This window comes from Chlorocebus sabaeus, chromosome 3 (genome assembly GCF_047675955.1).
Source record: "Chlorocebus sabaeus isolate Y175 chromosome 3, mChlSab1.0.hap1, whole genome shotgun sequence".
NCBI classification, from domain to species: Eukaryota; Metazoa; Chordata; class Mammalia; order Primates; family Cercopithecidae; genus Chlorocebus; species Chlorocebus sabaeus.
In genome coordinates this window covers 54,836,259-54,859,999 of record NC_132906.1, presented here as the reverse complement: position 1 = coordinate 54,859,999, position 23,741 = coordinate 54,836,259, and the positions used below count along the sequence as shown (strand labels likewise).

The window sequence follows — 23,741 nt, the reverse complement described above, 5'->3', positions numbered from 1 at the left end:
TTGGAATACATATAATAGTTTTTATATTCTTCTTTTTCCATCATTTATATTCATTGCTCTGGAGTCTCATTGTATAATTATCCATGGAGAGTCCAGGCCTTTGGATAGTATTAAGAGGTGAAATACCATAGCAACTTTTGTTATTTCTAATAACAGACACTCTTTATTTGGGTTTTTATTTTGTATAAGGAAGAACCTTTAGAATGAACAAATAAAGGTCCAAAGGGAACTAGTCACCATACCACATAGCTAATTTACGCAAACTAGTACTCAAAGCCTAGTCTAATTCGCAGACCTGTGTGTCTATTTTAGTCAGTAAATCCTCATGTTAATCCTGAAAAGTGCTGAGTTCTAACATATGTATTCAGTTATATTTATTTATTTGTGTTTGCCTTTTGATTGTTTTGTAGTGCTTTATTATCAAGAGAGAATGTCTGTGGTTTGGTTTGGCATGTTCTTCTCTAGAATTTTGAAACATCAGCATTCTGTAGTCTTACGTCATAATTTACTGCCTGAATGGATTAGTATCCGTGTATGTATTTTGATTTTGAAAGGAAATTGCCTGATAATACTTAGAGGAATATAACTGAACATTATTATTTTTATATCTCAGCTTAAGACTGCTGTAAGTGAGAAAATGTTGAAGCCTACAGGCAGAGTTGTAGGAATAATAAAAAGGAATTGGAGACCATATTGTGGCATGCTTTCCAAGTCTGACATTAAGGAGGTGAGTAAAGAGCATTTACTGTGTAATAAAAAAAAAGATAAACATTTAGTAGAACTTATAGCCTTTCTTTTGCCTCCATCCTCAGATTTTTTTGTGTGTAAAATCTTTATTCCTAATTTTTGCTAGTCAAGAAGACATCTCTTTACACCTGCTGATAAGAGAATCCCTCGAATTCGCATAGAAACCAGACAGGCTTCTACATTAGAAGGACGGAGAATTATTGTTGCTATTGATGGTTGGCCCAGAAATTCCAGATATCCAAATGTAAGCTGAAAGTATTAATTTTATTTGGGGATTTTAATTAAAATTTTGTGAATAGTATTTCTGCTTTTAATAAAAATGGAATCACTTTTATGTAGGATTTGTACTGAAATTTAGAGATATTTCACAAAGTGACCTGGTAAGTAGCATATTACTTTGAAAATTAATTTTATGAAATTCCAGTGTAAATCATTTGGTTACTTTTATGTAAATTTCTTCTTTTTGAGAGAGAGTCTCACCCTGTTGCCCCAGCTGGAGTGCAGTGGCGTGATATCGGCCCACTGCACCCTCCACCTCCCAGGTTCAAGTGATTCTTGTGTCTCAGCCTCTCAAGTAGCTGGGACTACAGGTGTGCGCTACTGCGCCCAGCTAATTTTTAGGGAAGACGGGGTTTCGTGCTGTTGGCCAGGCTGGTCTTGAACTGGCCTCAAGTGATCCACCCGCCTTAGCCTCCCAGAATGCTGAGATTACAGGCGTTAGCCACTGTGCCTGGCCTCTTCTATGTAAATTTTTAAACCAATGACTTTTATTAATCATGGCTATGAAAACTGAGTTCTATACAGATTCTAATCAACAAATTTTGAAAAGATTATATTGGAAGCACATTTTAAATTTGAACGTTAATGAGAAATAGATGCTTTAGAATGTAAGAGCTGGACCCTTATGAAGTTTCCATCAAAAATCAGTTGAGAAGTCTTGTCTAATGTACCAAAGGGTCATTTTTCAGAAGTCGTTATGGGAATATTTAGGAATACTGAGATGATATGTAAATGCTGAAGAATTTAATATGATGAGATGTAAATTTACTATAAAATAGGCATTTCTAACAATGCCTCTTGGTTTCAGGGACACTTTGTGAGAAATTTAGGCGATGTTGGAGAGAAGGAGACTGAAACAGAAGTTCTGTTACTTGAACACGATGTTCCCCACCAGCCTTTTTCACAGGCTGTTCTTAGTTTTCTGCCAAAGATGCCCTGGAGCATTACTGAAAAGGTAAGTTGAAAGTAATTTGTAGTGACTTTATAAATTATTATATCCTCCCTAGTTTTGTTTAATTTCTGTATGTGTTTTTAAATATGTAGACACCACGGGCCCTCTTTCCCTGCATTTTGTTGGGTCTAGCATTTTTAGGAATTACAGAAGAAGTCATTTGTTTCTTCATTGAAAGGTAAGTTTGTCTATGGGGCAGACACTTGCATATGTTAAATGTTTCAAAGGGAAGGAAACCATTAGTTACAAATCATATGTGGCGTCTCTCTGCTCCAGTGCAGGAAAAAGAAATGTGATTGTCATCAAGAAAATACAACTAAATTGTTTTTGTATAAGTATTACTGGTTTCACAAGAGCTATTAATATGTTGTAGTTGTGCTTTGGAAATAATTTATTTGTTTATAATTTCATGTCTTCTAGGACATGAAAAACCGAGAGGACCTGAGGCATCTGTGTATTTGTAGTGTAGACCCACCAGGATGTACTGATATAGACGACGCTCTACATTGTAGAGAACTCGAAAATGGAAATTTGGAGGTATAAATATGTAATAATGTCCTTACCTAAATGTAGTTCTGTTCTGAGTTCATTTTCTTTTGACCTGGAATAGAATTTGCTTGTTAATTACTCTTGTGAAGTATAATTATAGCTGCAGACTTGGCCATGTGTCAGAAGTTGAAATGGCAGAGGTGACTGAGTCTTTTTTGAATTTAGCTAAACTTTATCTTACTGAAACTCCCATTAGGTACATTTACCCAATCAAGCATATTGACATCCTTTTATTTTTATCTTTTTAAGGTTGGTGTTCATATTGCTGATGTCAGCCATTTTATTAGGCCAGGAAATGCCTTGGATCAAGAATCAGCCAGAAGAGGAACAACTGTGTATCTTTGTGAAAAGGTAAATGTATTGAATTTAAAAATTTAGCAATCATGGACACCTAAGGATTTTTAAACAGCCATGAATTAGCTAAGAAAAATACATGGAATAAGGTGGCTTTAAATCACTAAATATATAGAAAATTTTTGTTACCAAGTGGTTCAAATAACAAGTAAAGTATCGTAAAAGTCAAGGAGAAGGTTAAACTTAGTCTCTTAGTGATTTCCATAAAAGTTTAGTTTCTCTTTTCTTTTTTTGATATTTTAAAAACACCTTGTAGTTTGTATTAAGCATTGGAGAAAGGTCCAGTCATAGAGTGTCAGTTATCAAGTATAAACTTACACAGACCAGAGATTTAAAACTTTCAGAGGACAGCTGGGTCGTTAGTATAGAGGACTTAAACTTAGATTAATTGGCATGAAGTCCAATTTTCCTTCATAGCTTTCCTTCTTTAACAATTTTGTGTAAGTACTTTTATAGAAACATTCCTTTTATTTGATCTTTTCTCAATTATCCTATTTATAAAAACCAGAACACTTTTCTTTCCTTGTTTAATTAATATTATTTGAGAATAGAACCTCAAATAAATGTATGGATACAGCTAAGTAATCTGTGGTTCTGTTTTTATCTTTTGCAGAGGATTGACATGGTTCCAGAGTTGCTTAGCTCTAACTTGTGTTCCTTAAAATGTGACGTTGACAGGTATTTCTGCATGGTTTTTTTCCTTGAAGACATTGTATTTACTACTTTAACCCAATTCCCATTAAGAAATACTCTGTATTTTCCTTCATAGGCTGGCATTTTCATGTATTTGGGAAATGAATCACAACGCTGAAATCTTAAAAACGAAGTTTACCAAAAGTGTTATTAATTCAAAGGTTCGTTTCATGGCTAATAATCTCTAATTTTTAAACTTTTTGGTACTTTTTTGAAAACTAAATAAAGTTAAATTTTTAAAAGATTCGTGTATATGTATATATACACATATGTAAAAATATATATTTGAAAAGGGATGTTATGTATAATAGTTTATATGTATATTTACTTAACCTAAAATAGAAAAAACGTATACATATAAATGCCTGTGATATAAACATGGTCTAAAAAAGTCCACAGCTGCAGGCACGTGCTTACACATGTACAGATGCACTTATATTTACACTAAAATTCATTTGGCTCTTTGCTACCTACTCTCGGAGAAGAATGCGGAACAGGCCACCAGAGTCTTATTGCCAGCTTTCTTGACCTAGCTAATACCAGGCCAAAGTAACCAGCCCCAGCCCCGGTGCCATCACCTAAATTTGAGATTGCTGCCCACTTCTTGAGAATTTTTCAATCAAGCTAGATGCTCTTTTGAACATGTAAAGTGGGTACAGATAAATGAATTTCAGTTTGAGTTGGGGGTGGGGGAGAGTCTTTCTAGGCAGAAAAACAAGTGCTAGGTCTGTGCCCTCAGGATAGAATGGGGGCATTGTTATAGCAAAATTAAGAGGGTTTTTTTTTTTTTCCAGTTATCTGCTTAATTTTTAATATGATTCAGAAACTAGTTCATGTTGCAGTTGTCCTATATTCAGAAACTTACGAAGTATATATACTTGAGAAGATCAACTGGTGGTTTTATGCCTTAAGTCAAGAACCTTAGTAATTGAAGCTGTTCCTACTTATAAATAGTTAGTGTTTTAAAAGTTAGCAGGTACACTGCTGCTTTCTTCACATTTTCTCACAGAAACGATGTTTAATTCACTGTTGGATTTCAGTAGAACTAGCCTGAGATCTTGTTTCTTCGGAATGCAGCCAGGTTGTCTTTCTTGTCCTTTTCCTTTTTTTTTTGTACTTCTCCCAAGAATCCTTTATGTTCTCTCTTATTTTGCCCTACATCTTTCTTCAAGGTTTGCCAAGCCGCTTATCTTCTAATGATCTGTTTTCCAAACTTAACCTGTTTTTTCTGGCCCTTTGGCATCCTTGCTGTTCTGCTAACTAGTGGTTGCAAAGAAAACTGTTAGACTGATAAAGAGTGATGTGTGAATTATTTAAGCCATCACAGTTTGTACTTTTAAGAATGACTTTTAGTTCTTTAAGACTTGGTCAGTATAACAAAATGATGAGAAAACAAACCTAGTGAACATACAACATAAAACCTCTTTCAGAGGGGAAACTTCTTAGTAGATGAGTTGGCTATCCCAGGAATCTGACCGGACCTGCATTATCTAACTGTGTTACGCTCTTTCTTCTTTTCACTTTTGAAGCTACTCTTTAAGCAAGAAAAAAAAAAAAAAAAAGAAAAAAATGGTGGATTTCTCTGAGAGAAATAGGAACAGAAGCAGTTATTTGTATATTTGCATTGTTTATCGTTGGGGATTTAACTCTTTTCTACTATGATTTGTCTGGTTTTTACATGCTTAATTTGGGTATTTATTAGATTTCCTGCAAAACATGATGTCTCACCTCCTGCAGTCTTAATTATTTGCGGGAGAATACTGATCATCTAGAAAGGATTTCACATTTGTTATCAGAGGAAGAATCTATCTAACCTTTATGTTTTAGCATTATCTGGGTATTTATACAGTAACTGGAATATACAAGTAAAGTTTAAAGTTTATTTGCTAACAACATTGCCATTTTACCTTTTAAAATATGTTTGTTTATGTTGTATAATGCCTCAAATAAGAATTAATGAACCAGAAATCATAAATGTGAAGTATAGTATCATAGCTAAGAATTTCTGTTTCGTTACTGATTTTAGGTTTTCTGAAATCATGGATTTTATGTAGTTAAAGTAGGAGGACATATTGAAAACCATTTTTCTATCATTTATAAGAATTATATAACATACAATTTCTTTTTTAGGCATCTCTGACATATGCTGAAGCTCAGTTGAGAATTGATTCAGCAAACATGAATGATGATATTACCACTAGTCTCCGTGGACTGAATAAACTAGCCAAAATTCTGAAGAAAAGAAGGATTGAAAAAGGGTATATTTTGTTTTTCATAGTATTAAGATAATTTTTATACTCTTTACATTGTTTGATCATAGGCAATAATGAATTATTTAAAAGGGTGACTAGAGACTCCTGTTTCTTCTAGCTTCCATTCATTCATTCATTCATTCATTCATTCATTTATTTGAAAAGAGTTTCACTCTGTCACCCACGCTGGAGTGCAGTGGCACAATCTCGGCTCACTGTAACCTCCACCTCCGGAATTCGAGTGATTCTCCTGTCTCAGCCTCCTGAGTAGCTGGGATTACAGGTGCCCATCACCACGCCCAGCTAATTTTTGTATTTTTAGTAGAGGTGGAGTTTCGCCTTGTTGGCTAGGCTGGTCTTGAACTCGTGACCTCAGGTGATCCACCCGCCTTGGCCTCCCAAAGTGTTGGGATTACAGGTGTGAGCCACTGTGCCCAGCCTCTAGCTTCCTTTTAAGTGTTAACAACTTGATTCTGGACTGATGTTTGTTCAAGAGTTCCATCCTTGTAATTTGTTGTGTTAAAAAATTGTGTTTGAGTTAAAGATACTGAAGAAAATCCAGGAAGGCAAGAACTCCCTAAGACTTCTGTAAATCGTTTCTAATTTTAATTAGAAATACGTTTCCAGATTGGACATTGGGTTTCAAAGGTTTAAATAAATGGAGATTAGGTCCTCCTTGCACTTTAAATTTTAGAAATTATTTAATTCAGCCTCCTCATTTTTTAGGCAATTAAAAGTGCATAAAAGGAGTCTTCCCAAAGGTCTGACTAGTAACAGATCTGAGTCTTTTAGCTGTTAGGTCATGGCTTTTACCTAACTACAAAAGGCATAAGGTATAGAGTATTAACTCAGGCATGTTGAAGGAAACCAGTTAAGAGAAATTTGACTCTTAAAAGACGTTGTTGATTATCAGAGGAAACCAAGTACATGACTCTTCCAGATGTTCGTCTCAGAGTTCCCAAGTCCACCTAGGATAGGGTCACAAGCAGTTACTAAAGGTGTGGTGAGTGCGGATTGTACATTTGTGTCATTTCATAAGATGCGCCTATTTAAATTCATTAAAATTAATAAAATTAACAACTTAGTTCCTTAGCCTTACTAGCCATATTTCTTTTCTTTTTTTTTTTTTATTTAAGTTCTAGAGTACATATGCACAACGTGCAGGTTTGTTACATATGTATACATGTGCCATGTTGGTGTGCTGCACCCAACTCGTCAACACCCATCAACTCGTCATTTACATTAGTTATAACTCCCAGTGCCATCCCTCCTCCCTCCCTGCTCCCCATAATAGGCCCCGGTGTGTGATGTTCCCCTTCCCATGTCCAAGTGATCTCATTGTTCAGTTCCCACCTATGAGTGAGAACATGTGGTGTTTGGTTTTCTGTTCTTAGCGAAAGTTTGCTGAGAATGATGGTTTCTAGCTGCATCCATGTCCCTACAAAGGACACGAACTCATCCTGTTTTATTACTGCATAGTATTCCATGGTGTATATGTGCCACATTTTCTTAGTCCAGTCTGTCACTGATGGACATTTGGGTTGATTCCAAGTCTTTGCTATTGTGAATAGTGCTGCAATAAACATACGTGTGCATGTGTCTTTATAGCAGCATGATTTATAATCCTTTGGGTATATACCCAGTAATGCGATGGCTGGGTCAAATGGTATTTCTAGTTCTAGATCCTTGAGGAATCGCCATACTGTTTTCCACAATGGTTGAACTAGTTTACAATCCCACCAACAGTGTAAAAGTGTTCCTATTTCTCCACATCCTCTTCAGCACCTGTTGTTTCCTGATTTTTTAATGATTGCCATTCTAACTAGTGTGAGATGGTATCTCATTGTGGTTTTGATTTGCATTTCTCTGATGGCCAGTGATGATGAGCATTTTTTCATGTGTCTGTTGGCTGTATGAAAGTCTTCTTTTGAGAAGTGTCTGTTCATATCCTTTGCCCACTTTTTGATGGGGTTGTTTGTTTTTTTCTTGTAAATTTGTTTGAGTTCTTTGTACATTCTGGATATTAGTCCTTTGTCAGATGAGTAGATTGCAAAAATTTTCTCTCATTCTGTAGGTTGCCTGTTCACTCTGATGGTAGTTTCTTTTGCTGTGCAGAAGCTTTTTAGTTTAATGAGATCCCATTTGTCAATTTTGGCTTTTGTTGCCGTTGCTTTGGGTGTTTTAGACGTGAAGTCCTTACCTATGCCTATGTCCTGAATGGTATTACCTAGGTTTTCTTCTAGGGTTTTTATGGTTTTAGGTCTAACATTTAAGTCTCTAATCCATCTTGAATTAATTTTTGTGTAAGGAGTAAGGAAAGGATCCAGTTTCAGCTTTCTACTTATGGCTAGCCAGTTTTCCCAGCACCATTTATTAAATAGGGAATCCTTTCCCCATTTCTTGTTATTCTCAGATTTGTCAAAGATCAGATGGCTGTAGATGTGTGGTGGTATTTCTGAGGACTCTGTTCTGTTCCATTTGTCTATATCTCTGTTTTGGTACCAGTACCATGCTGTTTTGGTTACTGTACCCTTGTTGTATAGTTTGAAGTCAGGTAGCGTGATGCCTCCAGCTTTGTTCTTTTGGCTTAGGATTGTCTTGGCAATGCAGGCTCTTTTTTGGTTCCATATGAACTTTGAAGCAGTTTTTTCCAATTCTGTGAAGAAAGTCATTGGTAGCTTGATGGGGGATGGCATTGAATCTATAAATTACCTTGGGCAGTATGGCCATTTTCACGATATTGATTCTTCCTATCCATGAGCATGGTATGTTCTTCCATTTGTTTGTGTCCTCTTTTATTTCACTGAGCAGTGGTTGGTAGTTCTCCTTGAAGAGGTCCTTTACATCCCTTGTAAGTTGGATTCCTAGGTCTTTTATTCTCTTTTTTTTTTTTGAGACAGAGTCTCGCTTTGTCGCCCAGGCTGGAGTGCAGTGGCGCGATCTCGGCTCACTGCAAGCTCTGCCTCCCGGGTTCACGCCATTCTCCTGCCTCAGCCTCCGAGTAGCTGGGACTACAGGCGCCCGCCACCTTGCCCGGCTAATTTTTTGTATTTTTAGTAGAGACGGGGTTTCACCGTGTTAGCCAGGATGGTCTCAATCTCCTGACCTCGTGATCCACCCGCCTCGGCCTCCCAAAGTGCTGGGATTACAGGCGTGAGCCACCGCGCCCGGCAGGTCTTTTATTCTCTTTGAAACAATTGTGAATGGAAGTTTATTCATGGTTTGGCTCTCTGTCTGTTACTGGTGTATAAGAATGCTTGTGATTTTTGCACATTAATTTTGTATCCTGAGACTTTGCTGAAGTTTTTTATGAGCTTAAGGAGATTTTGGGCTGAGACAATGGGATTTTCTAAATATACAATCATGTCATCTGTGAACAGGGACAATTTGACTTCTTTTCCTAACTGAATACCCTTGATTTATTTCTCTTGCCTGATTGCCCTAGCCAGAACTTCCAACACTATGTTGAATAGGAGTGGTGAGAGAGGGCATCCCTGTCTTGTGCCAGTTTTCAAAGGGAATTTTTCCAGTTTTTGCCCATTCAGTATGATATTGGCTGTGGGTTTGTCATAAATAGCTCTTATTATTTTGAGATACATTCCATCAATACCAAATTTATTGAGAGTTTTTAGCATGAAGGGCTGTTGAATTTTGTCAAAGGCCTTTTCTGCATCTATTGAGATAATCACGTGGTTTTTGTCTTTGGTTCTGTTTATATGCTGGATTACGTTTATTGATTTTTGTATGTTGAACCAGCCTTGCATCCCAGGGATGAAGCCCACTTGATCATGGTGGATAAGCTTCTTGATGTGCTGCTGGATTCAGTTTGCCAGTATTTTATTGAGGATTTTTGCATCGATGTTCATCAGGGATATTGGTCTAAAATTCTCTTTTTTTGTTGTATCTCTGCCAGGCTTTGGTATCAGGATGATGTTGGCCTCATAAAATGAGTTAGGGAGGATTCCCTCTTTTTCTATTGATTGGAATAGTTTCAGAAGGAATGGTACCAACTCCTCCTTGTACCTCTGGTAGAATTTGGCTATGAATCTGTCTGGTCCTGGACTTTTTATGGTTGGTAGGCTATTAATTATTGCCTCAATTTCAGAGCCTGTTATTGGTCTGTTCAGGGATTCAACTTCTTCCTGGTTTAGTCTTGGGAGAGTGTAAGTGTCCAGGACATTATCCATTTCTTCTAGGTTTTTTAGTTTATTTGTATAGAGGTGTTTATAGTATTCTCTGATGGTAGTTTGTATTTCTGTGGGGTCGGTGGTGATATCCCCTTTATCATTTTTTATTGCATCTATTTGATTCTTCTCTCTTCTTTATTAGTCTTGCTAGCGGTCTATCAATTTTGTTGATCTTTTCAAAAAACCAACTCCTGGATTCATTGATTTTTTGGAGGGTTTTTTGTGTTTCTATCTCCTTCAGTTCTGCTCTAATCTTAGTTATTTCTTGCCTTCTGCTAGCTTTTGAATGTGTTTGCTCTTGCTTCCCTAGTTCTTTCAATTGTGATGTTAGGGTGTCAATTTTAGATCTCTCCTGCTTTCTCTTGTGGACATTTGCTGCTATAAATTTCCCTCTACACACCGCTTTAAATGTGTCCCAGAGATTCTGGTATGTTGTATCTTTGTTCTCATTGGTTTCAAAGAACATCTTTATTTCTGCCTTCATTTCGTTATGTACCCAGTAGTCATTCAGGAGCAGGTTGTTCAGTTTCCATGTAGTTGAGCGGTTTTGATTGAGTTTCTTAGTCCTGAGTTCTAGTTTGATTACACTGTGGTCTGAGAGACAGTTTGTTATAATTTCTGTTCTTGTACATTTGCTGAGGAGTGCTTTACTTCCAACTATGTGGTCAATTTTGGAATAAGTGTGATGTGGTGCTGAGAAGAATGTATATTCTGTTGATTTGGGGTGGAGAGTTCTGTAGATGTCTATTAGGTCCACTTGGTGCAGAGTTGAGTTCAATTCCTGGATATCCTTGTTAACCTTCTGTCTCGTTGATCTTTCTAATGTTGACAGTGGGGTGTTAAAGTCTCCCATTATTATTGTATGGGAGTCTAAGTCTCTTTGTAAGTCTCTAAGGACTTGCTTTATGAATCTGGGTGCTCCTGTATTGGGTGCATATATATTTAGGATAGTTAGCTCTTCCTGTTGAATTGATCCCTTTACCATTATGTAATGGCCTTCTCTGTCCTTTTGATCTTTGATGGCTTGAAGTCTGTTTTATCAGAGACTAGGATTGCAACCCCTGCTTTTTTTTGTTCTCCATTTGCTTGGTAGATCTTCCTCCATCCCTTTATTTTGAGCCTATGTGTGTCTCTGCATGTAAGATGGGTCTCCTGAATACAGCAAACTGATGGGTCTTGACTCTTTATCCAATTTGCCAGTGTCTTTTAATTGGACCATTTAGTCCATTTACAATTGTTATGTGTGAACTTGATCCTGTCATTGTGATATTAGCTGGTTATTTAGCTCTTTAGTTGATGCAGTTTTTTCCTAGCATCGATGGTCTTTACATTTTGGCATGTTTTTGCAATGGCTGGTACTGGTTGTTCCTTTCCATGTTTAGTGCTTCCTTCAGGGTCTCTTGTAGGGCAGCGCTGGTGGTAACAAAATCTCTAAGCATTTGCTTATTTGTAAAGGATTTTATTTCTCCTTCACTTATGAAACTTAGTTTGGCTGAATATGAAATTCTGGGTTGAAAATTGTTTTCTTTAAGAATGTTGAATATCGGCCCCCACTCTCTTCTGGCTTGGAGAGTTTCTGCCGAGAGATCTGCTGTTAGTCTGATGGGCTCCCTTTGTGGGTAACCCGACCTTTCTCTCTGGCTGCCCTTAACATTTTTCCTTCATTTCAGCTTTGCTGAATCTGACAATTATGTGTCTTGGAGTTGCTCTTCTCGAGGAGTATCTTTGTGGCGTTCTCTGTATTTCCTGAATTTGAATGTTGACCTGCCTTACTAGGTTGGGGAAGTTCTCCTGGATGGTATCCTGAAGAGCGTTTTCCAACTTGGTTCCATTTTCCCCCTTACTTTCAGGCACACCAATCAGACGTAGATTTGGTCTTTTCACATAATCCCATATTTCTTGGAGGCTTTGTTCATTTCTTTTTCCTCTTTTTTCTCTAGACTTCTCTTCTCACTTCATTTCATTCATTTGATCTTCAATCATTAATACTCTTTCTTCCAGTTGATCAATTGGTTACTGAAGCTTGTGCATTTGTCACCTATTTCTTGTGTCATGGTATTTATCTCTGTTAGTTCGTTTATGGCCTTCTCTACATTGATTATTCTAGTTATCCATTCTTCCATTCTTTTTTCAAGATTTTTAGTTTCTTTGTGCTGGTTATGTAGTCCCTCCTTTAGCTCTGAGAAGTTTGATCGACTGAAGCCTTCTTCTCTCAACTCGTCAAAGTCATTCTCCGTCCAACTTTGATCCGTTGCTGGCAATGAGCTGCGTTCCTTTGGAGGGGGAGATGCGCTCTGATTTTTTTAATTTCCAGCTCTTATGCCCTGCTTTTTCCCCATCTTTGTGGTTTTATCTGCCTTTGGTCTTTGATGATGGTGACGAACTGATGGGGTTTTGGTGTGGGTGTCCTTTCTGTTTGTTAGTTTTCCTTCTAACAGTCAGGACCCTCAGCTGTAGGTCTGTTGGAGATTGCTTGAGGTCCACTCCAGACCCTGTTTGCCTGGGTATCAGCAGTGGAGGCTACAGAAGATAGAATATTGCTGGACAGCGAGTGTTGCTGTCTGATTCTTGCTCTGGAAGCTTTGTTTCAGGGGTGTACCCTGCCGTATGAGGTGTGAGGTGTCGGTCTGCACCTAGTGGGGGATGGCTCCTAGTTAGGCTACTCATGGGTCAGGGACCCACTTGAGCAGGCAGTCTGTCCATTCTCAAATCTCACCCTCTCTGCTGGGAGATCCACTGCTCTCTTCAAACTGTCAGACAGGGTCATTTACCTCTGCCAAGGTTACTGCTGCTTTTTGTTTAGCTATGCTCTGTCCCCAGAGATGGGGTCTACAGAGACAGGCAGGCTCCCTTGAGCTGTGGTGGGCTCTACCCAGTTTGAGCTTCCCTGTGGCCTTGTTTACCTACTTAAGCCTCAGCAATGGCAGGCTCCCCTCCCCCAGCCTTGCTGCTGCCTTGCAGTTAGATCTCAGACTGCTGTGCTAGCAACGAGGGAGGCTCTGTGGGTGTGGGACCCTCCCGTCCAGGTGTGGGATATAATTCCTGGTGTGCCGTTTGCTAAGACCTTTGGTGAAGCGCAGTATTAGGGTGGGAGTTGCCCAATTTTCCAGGTGTTGTGTGTCTCAGTTTCCCTTGGCTAGGAAAAGGGATTCCCTTCCCCCTTGTGCTTCCCAGGTGAGGTGATGGCTCGCCCTGCTTCAGCTCTCGCTGGTGGGGCTGCACCAGCTGACCAGCACCGATTTTCCAGACTCCCCAGTGAGATGAACCCAGTACCTCAGTTGAAAATGCAGAAATCACCCATCCTCTGTGTCGCTCGCGCCAGGAGCTGGAGGCTGGAGCTGCTCCTATTTGGCCATCTTGCTCTGGTCCTACCAGCCATATTTCAAGTGATTGGTAGCCACATGTGACTAATGACTATCATATTGGACAGGGCACACATAGAACATTTCCATCACTGTCGAATGTTCTGTTGGATAGTGTTTGAGGTAGTTATATACCTACGTCTACTAACACCTCCGTTTTCAGGGAATTTTTTATGTGATCTTAAATATGCAACTTGAAACTGGAAGGATCATTTGAGTGTGCTAAAACCCAGTGGACAGTATTAAATTTGAGCAAAACTTTCACACAAGCTTGTCACTTGGATACAAGAAGAAGATAATTTTTTTTGTGTGACACAAAACACCACAGAGTTTTTTTCTTAAGCCATGTAAAATGCAAATCGAAGCTATATTTAATAGTTTTAAAGTAAGAATTCGCATTTGTAACATAGCTTTTTAAAACTGGAAAGGATTTTTTAAATTTCAACAGTCTGTATTTTTAATTTGGTTAGTAGATGGTTGCCTACTGGGAAAACATCATTGAATCATTTTAGTCTTAGGGAGAATTAAAAAAAAAAAAAGAAAACTATCTTTTGCCTTCTTAAAGTATTAATACTCATGGGTAGACATAACATTTTAGGTGTTCTGTGAGGAAAAATGATCAAAATGTGATAAGTGTACCTTGCTTTTTATGTCAAAATACATTAATAAATACATATCAGACCTGATGTAGAGCCTTGTTTTAAGTGCACACTACAAGGCAAGAAAGGAATATTTTTGAGATTCTCTTTTTAGTATGTATTCCTACTATAGTTCTTTTAATACAGGTGAGGAATCGAGGAAGACAAGGACTTAGACTTAGTATTTCACTTAACTTGCTCCATCTTATTTTAATTTTTCTCCTCCCCTTCTTTTCCTTCTCCATTATTGTTCAAGGTTGCCCAGCCTCATTAAAATTTTTAGTTTAGGTTGATTTAGAGCTGACCTCATGAAAGTTGTGTCAAGGTATAAGAAACATTAGACTTGCCTTGCCATATGGGAATTTACTTTCCAAAGGAGAGCTTGCCAGCTCATTAAATGAACCATGTGTGTAAAGTCCTGAGCATGAATTGTTTATCTGACACTTAGCACTCAAATATTAATAGCCATCACAACTTGTAACATATTAGTGATAGTAGGTTATCAGTTGCTTCTCTGTTGGTGTAATCTTTGTGGAGGATACTTTTGAACTGTGGATCTCCTGGTGTTATTAAGCTACCCACAACAGCTTCCCTTTTGCCCCTCTTTATTGTCCCCTGCCCCAATAACTGTTCTCTGTAGTAAATTAAATACAGCCAATCCCCTTCTTTATATGTAAAAGTGATTAAAAACCTATGTAGCTCAATCAAAACTCATTGTTTGGATACAGAAGATACATAAGCCCTTAGAAGCACAGGGATTCAGATTTCTTTGTGTTGCTATTGTCCTCTCTTGTTAAATACATTTTAAATCTACTGAGCTGTTCATGAAAGCCCTACTGAGCTGTTCATGAAAATAGAACATGAAACAGCAGATGGTCATAAAACCTTCAGAAGAGCAACTATTACATACTTGCTGTAGTCATTGTCTTTTTTAAAAGAGTATTTCTATAATTTTGTCTTTTATTGGCTTGCTTGACTATAATTTTTCTCTTTAATTTTATTTAGGGCTTTGACTCTATCTTCTCCTGAGGTTCGATTCCACATGGACAGTGAAACTCATGATCCTATAGATCTGCAGACCAAGGAACTTAGGTTTGTAATTTTTTTTGATGGGCAGTAGATAAGATTTTTTATTTTAAATGTCATGTCTACTATAAGTACTAATAACTAAAACATTTATATACAAAGTAACGATTAGGGTCATGATTTCTACTTTATTTGGCTTACGAAGGACAGAAAAGTAAATTTAAGCTCAGTTTTTCTTCCGTAAAACTGCGTTTAGTCACGTAATATAAGAACTTTCAATTTGAATTTGTTTGCTTTGATGTGTGATGTATTAGAACTTGACTAGTAATAGTTATAGTAAGATAAAAAAAGATTACCCTGATTAATTTCTAAAGTAGAATATACTGTAGTGCAGGGGTTCCCAGCCCCTGGGGTATGAGCATTACCACCTGAGATCCGCCTTCTGTCAGATCAGTGGCAGCATTGGATTCTCATTGGAGCGCCAGCCCTATTGTGAACTGTGCATAGGAGGGATCTAGGTTGCACACTTCTTATGAGAATCTAATGCCTGATGAAACCATCCTTTCCTCCCCTCGTCGCATAGAAGAATTGTTTTCCATGAAACCAGTCCCTGGTGCCAGAAAGATGGGGGGTAGGATAGAATAATGGATAGTAGAATAGATAGTAGGGTAGAATAACGGTGAAGATCGTGGGCTCTGAAGCCAGACTCCCTAGGTTTGGATGCCTCTGCTGTTACTACTATTATATCACGAACTAAAGTAGTTATTTTACCTCTGTATGCCTCAATTTATTTGTCTGTAAATTGCCTATGACTGATAATGGCACCTACCTCATAGGGTGCTGTGAGGGTGATATTAGCTATTGTTGTTTATTGATTTAGATAAGATGTAGGAAACAAGAATTTTTTTTGTTAATTCCGAGTTTAGGCCTCTTTCCCTGCCTCTTATTTATATTAAGATAATTCTGGAATTCAACGTGCATATGCACTTTTCTAATAGATGACCAAGGGTTAAAAATGGGAATATACTCAAATTTTTTACTTAGAACCAATATGTGCTTTAGTGCTATTATAATATCTAAAAATCCCTTATAGTAGAACTTCCATGTATGTCTAATGTTAATGCTAATAATGAGCCCAGTACTAAGAGCTTTTATGAGCAAAAGGTTGACACTAGCTTTGCCAAAGTAAAACGTCAGTCATTTCTTCTTATTAAGAAGAAGAAAGAACACATTTCTAAGATGTCCCCATATGATTGGAGGTCTTTCTGATATTTTTAAAATGAATATACTTTAGAAATATTGTTAGGAAGTTACAAGATGAAACCTGAATGAAAGGTTAATACTATGTGTTCATTGACTTGCAAGACAGAAAGCACTGTATCAACAGAAGATGGATCATTTTCTAAACTAACCTGAAAATGGATGTGAATAAATATATAGAGAATGACAGCAGTATCAGATTGGTTGAGAGTTTTGAAGTCAGATTGTGTGAACTCAAATTCTCATACTGCTAATAACTCTTACCTTGAGCAAGAGAATAATGAACATATCCTCAGTTTTCTCATCTGTAAAACAGTGTGTGTGGGGGTTGTGTGTGTGTTGAGGGCGGGATGTATTTATAGCACACTGACTGACCCATTAGAAGTATCGAAATAAGCTATTATAAACATGGCCTCTTCATTTGAGTAATTTATTGTTAAAATTTTTGGTTTTTAAGCCAAAATTTGTATGATCTAAATAGCTTTTAATTCTTGTAAACTTTATTGATTTACAATTAAATAAAAATATTTTTGGACCTAGTAAAATCAAGTAAAAATGCTTGTTTTCATTTTATATATAAATAGAGTAGTAAAGCTTCTGTTTTTGAGTGCAATTTTGTTGTTGTTTTTTTGACACAGAGCCTTGCTCTGTCACCCAGGCTGGAGTGCAGTGATGCAATCTCGGCTTACTGCAACCTCCACCTCCTGGGTTCAAGTGATTCTCATGCCTCGGCCTCTTGAGTACCTGGGACTACAGGCATGTGCCACCAGACCTGGCTAATTTTTTTAATATTTTTAGTAGAGTCGGGGTTTCGCCATGTTGGCAAGACTGGTCTCGAACTCCTGGGCTCAAATAATTTGCCCGCCTCGGCCTCTCAAAGTGCTAGGATTACAGGTGTGAGCCACTGCAACTGGTTGAGTGCAATTTGTATAGTCTCCTCTAGCATGTAAGATTTGCTCTAGCATGTAAGATTTACTCATGCAGTAGTTGCATAATAAGAGATTGTTAGCAGAGTAACTGAGAGATGAAAGAATAGTAAGTTATTTAAAATACAAATGTACACAGACATATGAATGTTTACATAGGAAATGCTCTTATTCTTTGTAACAAAGGTAACCTGTGAAAAAATATGATATATAGAAGTCTCAGATTCTTTTTTTGTTTTGTTTAATGCTTTTTCCATTGGCAGGGAAACAAATTCCATGGTTGAAGAATTTATGTTACTTGCCAATATTTCTGTTGCAAAAAAAATTCATGAGGAATTTTCTGAACATGCTCTGCTTCGAAAACATCCTGCTCCACCTCCATCAAATTATGAAATTCTTGTTAAGGCAGCCAGGTCAAGGGTAAGGTCCTATAGTTTGAAAAATCGTCTATTTGTGTTTTCATCTACCTGTCATTCTAAATAATTTACATTCATATTTCCATAAAGGTTTTATTGGTTGTTAATAACAAGAATATGCCAATAGTTCTTTTTTCTTTTGTTTTTTTTTTTGAGACAGGGTCTCACTGTCACCCAGACTGCAGTACAGTGGCACGATCTCGGCTCACTGCACCCTCTATCTCCCAGTCTCAAGCCCTCCTCCTGCCTCAGCCTCTGGAGGAGCTGGGACTGCAGGCGCACACCACCATGAGTGGCTAATTTTTTGTATTTTTATGGTAGAGATAGGTTTTCACTATGTTGCCCAGGCTGTTCTCAAACTCCTGGACTCAAGTAATTGTCTCATCTCGGCCTCCCAAAGTGCTGTGCTGGGATTACAGGTATGAGCCACCGCACCCAGCCCAATGTTTTTCACCGTATGCTAAAGCCAGATGTTTAGACTAAGATATATGCAGCGTCCTGGTCATATAAAACTCTGCCATGTTTCCTTGCCTTTATGCATGTTTCATATGTCTATGTTGCTTCATGGCTCCTGTCAACTGCCTAACTTTACAAATAATGTATTTTGTTTTTGTTTTTGTTTTTTTTTTTTACTTCAACTCAGTTAAATCCTTTACATTTCATGTTCGTAAGAAAAGTATATTTATTCCATACATGGAAAAGAGGAAACTATAGAAAGAGCACATTTTTTCAGCCCTGTGTACCCACTGCCTCTTGTTAGTAGATTTTCATTTAAGGGTGCTTACCCCTTGGGTGACTATGGCTTACATTGCTTTTCCTTGGATTACCTAGTTAGGCCCTATCTTTCTCATCTAGAAGAGAGTGAGCAGTAATGTTGGACTGCAGAGCATTAGTCTAACACAATGGCATTGGTTTCTGATTTTTGGATCAGACCTTTATGGCATGCATGCCCAGCTTCTCCAGAATCATAGGAATTGAATCAGCTTCTCACTCCTCTGCTCCAAGGCTTACTCTGTAAATAGGAATTTTTTTTCCTTCATTATCTTACTTCTTCCAAAGACCTAAGAGAAGAGATGTATATTTGACTCATCTTCCTAGGGTAGAACAAGGCAGCTAAATTTGGTGAATCCCAACATTGTTCTAATGGAACTGTAGTGACCAGTACAGTTTTGTTTCTGGCTATTACTTCTAGTTTGAAGGGAAGGAAAATAATGAAAACATGATGTTTGTTCAGTCAGATCAGTTATATTTTGAAGACATAATGGTACTGACTTAGAAATGTTTAATATGGTGCTCTTCCTTTCTTTTTGTTTACAGAATTTGGAAATCAAGACTGATACAGCCAAGTCTTTGGCTGAGTCTTTGGATCGGGCCGAATCTCCTACTTTTCCATATCTAAACACTCTGTTGAGAATATTAGCCACTCGCTGTATGATGCAGGCTGTGTACTTCTGTTCTGGAATGGATAATGATTTTCATCACTATGGCTTAGCATCTCCGATATACACACATTTTACTTCACCCATCAGAAGGTATTTTTTTATGAAATTAAAGGAGATAGAAAATAGTTAATTTTGAATTTTAAAAGCACATATTAGTACTGACATACTACGGTTCTTATTTCTCCTTCATCTGTCTAGATACGCAGATGTCATCGTTCATCGGCTTTTGGCTGTGGCTGTTGGGGCTGACTGTACTTATCCAGAGTTGACAGACAAACACAAGCTTGCAGATATATGTAAAAATCTAAATTTCCGGCACAAAATGGCTCAATATGCCCAACGTGCATCAGTGGCTTTTCATACCCAGGTATTTGCCTTCTGTCGATACTGCTAGAAAAGATGAAGTTTTGTTCATTTTTAATTTAATTTCAATTTCTTTGTTAATTTCAAAATATTTTAAGACTAAATAAGTTGTATGTTATTTTACAGTTATTTTTCAAAAGCAAAGGAATAGTAAGTGAAGAAGCCTATATTTTATTTGTAAGAAAGAATGCCATTGTTGTATTAATTCCAAAGTATGGTTTAGAAGGGACAGTCTTTTTTGAAGAAAAGGACAAACCAAACCCACGGCTTATTTATGATGATGAGGTACAGTATTTCTCATGGTTTTTTTTCTTTTCTGGGGGGCACTTTTTCTTTGGGAGTTCATAAATGGTACCCATAAAGCATAAAATTATTTTTTGTACCCTGAAGAATTTATCCAGATCTCCAAATACATGCCAGGAAATCTACATTTAATTTTGCCAACTAAGCTATGGTTTTACTCACAATTTCCCACCACTGTATATCTTCTCATATGCAATTGTTGTCCTTGATTTTTTCTTTTATACCATGTAAAGTTTTGCCCTACATGCACCAATAAAGTAAAGGAATAAATGACTATTTACAACTCAGGGAAGGAACTTTTTTTTTTTTTAACTTATTTCCAGTGTTTCTTATGTGACACACATACTCCCTATTCACCTTAGGAGAACCACAGCCCTGAGAGAATATTTGAACAATAAACTGGCCAAAGTACCTTTGTGTTCCTCTACTAAACTAAAAGTTTCCTATTTATTAGTGAGTTGATAAATTAATCACCAAGATTTTAATGAACATATATATATTAGAACTATCTTAATGAAGGAGAAAGTATGCACATAAATAGGTCATATTTATGTGAGACTACTAGGTTTATGGCCTTTGTTATGTTGAACACGTAGATGCTTACTAATTTTTATATTTAAACTTTCACTATGTAAGATAAATTGTAAAGGGTTAGAACAAAGCCTCAAATGTAAGGAAGCAATTAAGAATGATAAAATGTGTTTTGTTTAGATACCTTCACTTAAAATAGAAGATACAGTGTTCCATGTATTTGATAAAGTTAAAGTGAAAATCATGTTAGACTCATCTAATCTTCAGCATCAGAAAATCCGAATGTCCCTGGTAGAACCACAGGTAAGGCCAAACTTAATATTTCCTTGTTGTGATGGAACAAACAGTACATATTTTGTCAAAGAGAGGGATATAGTTATTTCTGTTTAATGTTAGAGGTAACCCTATAAGTAGTGTAGAAACCAAATATTTGCATAGCAAATCCTGTTTTCTCATTGATTTCTTTAGGCCACGGGATTCTAGACATCTGAGATTCTGCTCAGGTCTTTGGTGGCAAAATAAAAAGATCTTCCATTCTCCTGCCTAGTCTTTTCTGTGTAGAAGTTTTGAACTCTGCACTTTGAAGATGAAGTGTAGGTTTTTCACCTAAGATACTGGTTCTTAACCTTTGTCCTTCCCCAACACACTTGAAACCTCTGATTCTGTCGATCACAGTAGCTCCCCATGGGGAAGGCTGTTTTATAGTTAAAAAGAACACTTCCTAAATGACATGCTTCTCACCTATTGAGACCATGTCTACCTTTTGCATTTTTGAACCACTGTTACTTTGTAAAATACATTCTGTGTATAAAACCTTTAATTAGCCCCCTTTCCCCTCCCTACCACTACATCCTTTTAAATTTGAAACTGGCAGTGGGGAAGGGGAAGATGAGGATGAGATGTATTTTATCCTTTAAATCACCTTATTTCCCCCCATTTGCATTATCTTAGATACCAGGAATAAGCATTCCTACTGATACTTCAAACACAGACCTTAATGGACCAGAGAAAAAGAAGATAAAGCTTGGAAAATAGCTATATTCAACAGAAATCTTCAAAGACTGGTTTTATTTTTAAAAGAAAAAACTTGAAAGAACACTTCTAAGCCTAAGTGTGTGATACAGTTTGTTACTTTTAAGTACATTTTAATAATTTCAGACATTTGCATTTTTATTGAATGGTTGACTGTATCTGTCCCATCATACTGCTTTACTTCTGGGTTGAACAGAATTATTTATGCAGAATAATTCAATTGAATATCCATCACTTAAATACAGTGACAGGATAGCAACTTCAGGGATCTGTAAAGATCATTTAAATGGAGTGCTCATCTCATTGAGGAGCAGATTAATTTTGCATAAGTACTTTGATTATTTAATATTTGTAGGAAAAAACTTTCATTTTCCTACAGAGGAAAACAGAACAATCTTAGAAGCAAGGAACAATCTTCTTTTCTAAGTCTTGGAAGCTGTCAGTGTTGAGGATGTAATCTCCTTTGCCATCTTTAATTCACCTAATTTACACTAAGTATTCTCTTACTGTCTTTAAAAGCTTCCTGTATTTTATTAGTGGTCCTTGAACAACTGTGAATGTTTGGGAATTGGTAGAAAGGCAAGAAGTAGGATATTTTGACCTGACTGGAAAGATGGTTGTTTTTATTACCAGGTAATAAGTGTGATCATCATTGTTGAACTTCAGCTCCAGTGTCTCTCCAGAATAAGACATTGGCATTCAAATGTCTATATCTTGTTACTTACAAAATAAAAAACAGATAGTGGCTTTTAAATTGTAGTTGTATCAGTGTATATACACGAGGGGAACTGTATAAAGGCATACGAAAGGGAACAGATTAAAATAAGTATTATTAATAAAATTTGGTGTGCCAGACTGACTACTTCCTTTGCTAATCACAGAGATTGGTAATGATTAAATTCATACCTTCAGGAATATTTTGGGATAGGGTTGCCTTAAAACGTTTTACTTGGCTTATTTATTCAATTTCTAAAGCACTTACGGTGTGTCAGGTTCCACTCAAACTCTGTCTTCAAGGAGCTTACAGTATAGTGAGAAAAGCCTGGCAAGTAAATCAGCAGGTATACCAAATAGGTAGTCATTTAGGCACTCAGTAAATGGTGACTAATTTTTCCAGCTTCCTATTGCTGAGGAAAACCTCCATACAGTGAGACAGAAACTTGTGTCAGTTGGAGGAAAATAGACTTGAGTAGTCTTTGGTCCAAGTAAAATGGGTCAATGACACTAAGAGTAGGAGTCAAAAAACCTTTTCTGTGAGTGCTGGAACATTTTAGACTTTGTTGGCTATGGTCTGTGTTGCAACTATAGTACACAACTCTGCCGTTGATAGTGTGTAAGGAGCCATATACAATATATAAAAAAATCAACATGACTGTGTTCCAACAAAGCCTGATTTGTTGTTTCATATATAGTCATGTGTCACTTAATGACAGGGATACATTCTGAGACATGTCACTTGGCAATTTCATCATTGCGTGAAAATCATGATGTAATTACACAAACCTAGATGGTATACCCTCTGGTATCCTATATGGGACAACCTGTGGCTCCTAACCTACAAACCTGTATGGCATATTACTGTACTGATTGCTGTAGGCAGTTGTAACACAGTGCTAAGTATTTGTATATCTAAACATATCTAAACATAGAAAAGGTACAGTAAAAAAATATATAGGTATATATAAGATATAAAATGGTACACCTATTTAGGACATTTACCATGAACAAGTTGGCAGGACTGGAAGCTGGCTCTGGGTGAGTCAGTAAGTGGTTAGTGAATGTGAAGGCCTATATTACTGTGCACTACTGTAGGCTCTCATAAACACTATACACTTAGGCTACGTAAAGTAATTTCACTATGATGTTACCATGGCTATGTCCCCAGGCAATAGGAATTTTTCAGCTCCATTGTAATCATACGGGATCATCATCATATATTTGGCCATTGTTGACCAAAAGTTATGCAGCACGTCATTATAATTTTGATGTGTCACAAAACATTACTCATTTGATTCTCTCCACCCCTGCCAACCATTTAAAAAACTTTGCCGGCTAGGTGCAGTCGCTCACGCCTGTAATCCTAGCATTTTGGGAGGCCGAGATGGGTGGATCACCTGATATCAGGAGTTTGAGACTAGCCTGGCCAACATGGTAAAACCCCATCTCTACTAAAAATACAAAAACTTAGCTGGGTGTAGTGGCAGACGCCTGTAATCCCAGCTACTTGGGAGGCTGAGGCAGGAGAATCACTTTAACCTGGGAGGCGGAGGTTGCAGTGAGCTGAGATCGCACCACTGCAGTTCAGCCTGAGCGACAAGAGTGAGACTCTTGTGGTGTTCATGGTTAGTGTGTTGAAGATGAGCCAGGTACATAACGCGACACATTTTCTGCAGGTCAGCAGTAATATTTCAGGTACAGTTGAGGAGGAA

At 37.3% G+C, this 23,741-nt stretch overlaps 1 protein-coding gene across 2 annotated transcripts in view; it reads left to right on the top strand.

The window, feature by feature from the left end:
- The window catches only part of DIS3 (DIS3 homolog, exosome endoribonuclease and 3'-5' exoribonuclease), a 29,727-nt gene extending 7,556 nt beyond the window's left edge, over positions 1-22,171 (top strand). For both annotated transcript variants that reach the window (XM_007960568.3, XM_007960569.3), the window contains exons 7-21: positions 614-727; positions 854-991; positions 1,835-1,981; positions 2,399-2,515; positions 2,777-2,878; positions 3,495-3,559; positions 3,651-3,735; positions 5,705-5,832; positions 15,019-15,105; positions 17,489-17,645; positions 18,959-19,173; positions 19,282-19,450; positions 19,573-19,731; positions 20,461-20,583; positions 21,232-22,171. In XM_007960568.3, coding sequence (XP_007958759.2) covers positions 614-727; positions 854-991; positions 1,835-1,981; positions 2,399-2,515; positions 2,777-2,878; positions 3,495-3,559; positions 3,651-3,735; positions 5,705-5,832; positions 15,019-15,105; positions 17,489-17,645; positions 18,959-19,173; positions 19,282-19,450; positions 19,573-19,731; positions 20,461-20,583; positions 21,232-21,315 — 1,890 coding nt within the window. In that variant the 3' untranslated portion in view covers positions 21,316-22,171. The remainder of the gene's footprint in view (positions 1-613; positions 728-853; positions 992-1,834; positions 1,982-2,398; positions 2,516-2,776; positions 2,879-3,494; positions 3,560-3,650; positions 3,736-5,704; positions 5,833-15,018; positions 15,106-17,488; positions 17,646-18,958; positions 19,174-19,281; positions 19,451-19,572; positions 19,732-20,460; positions 20,584-21,231) is intronic.
- The last annotated feature ends 1,570 nt before the right edge of the window (positions 22,172-23,741 follow it).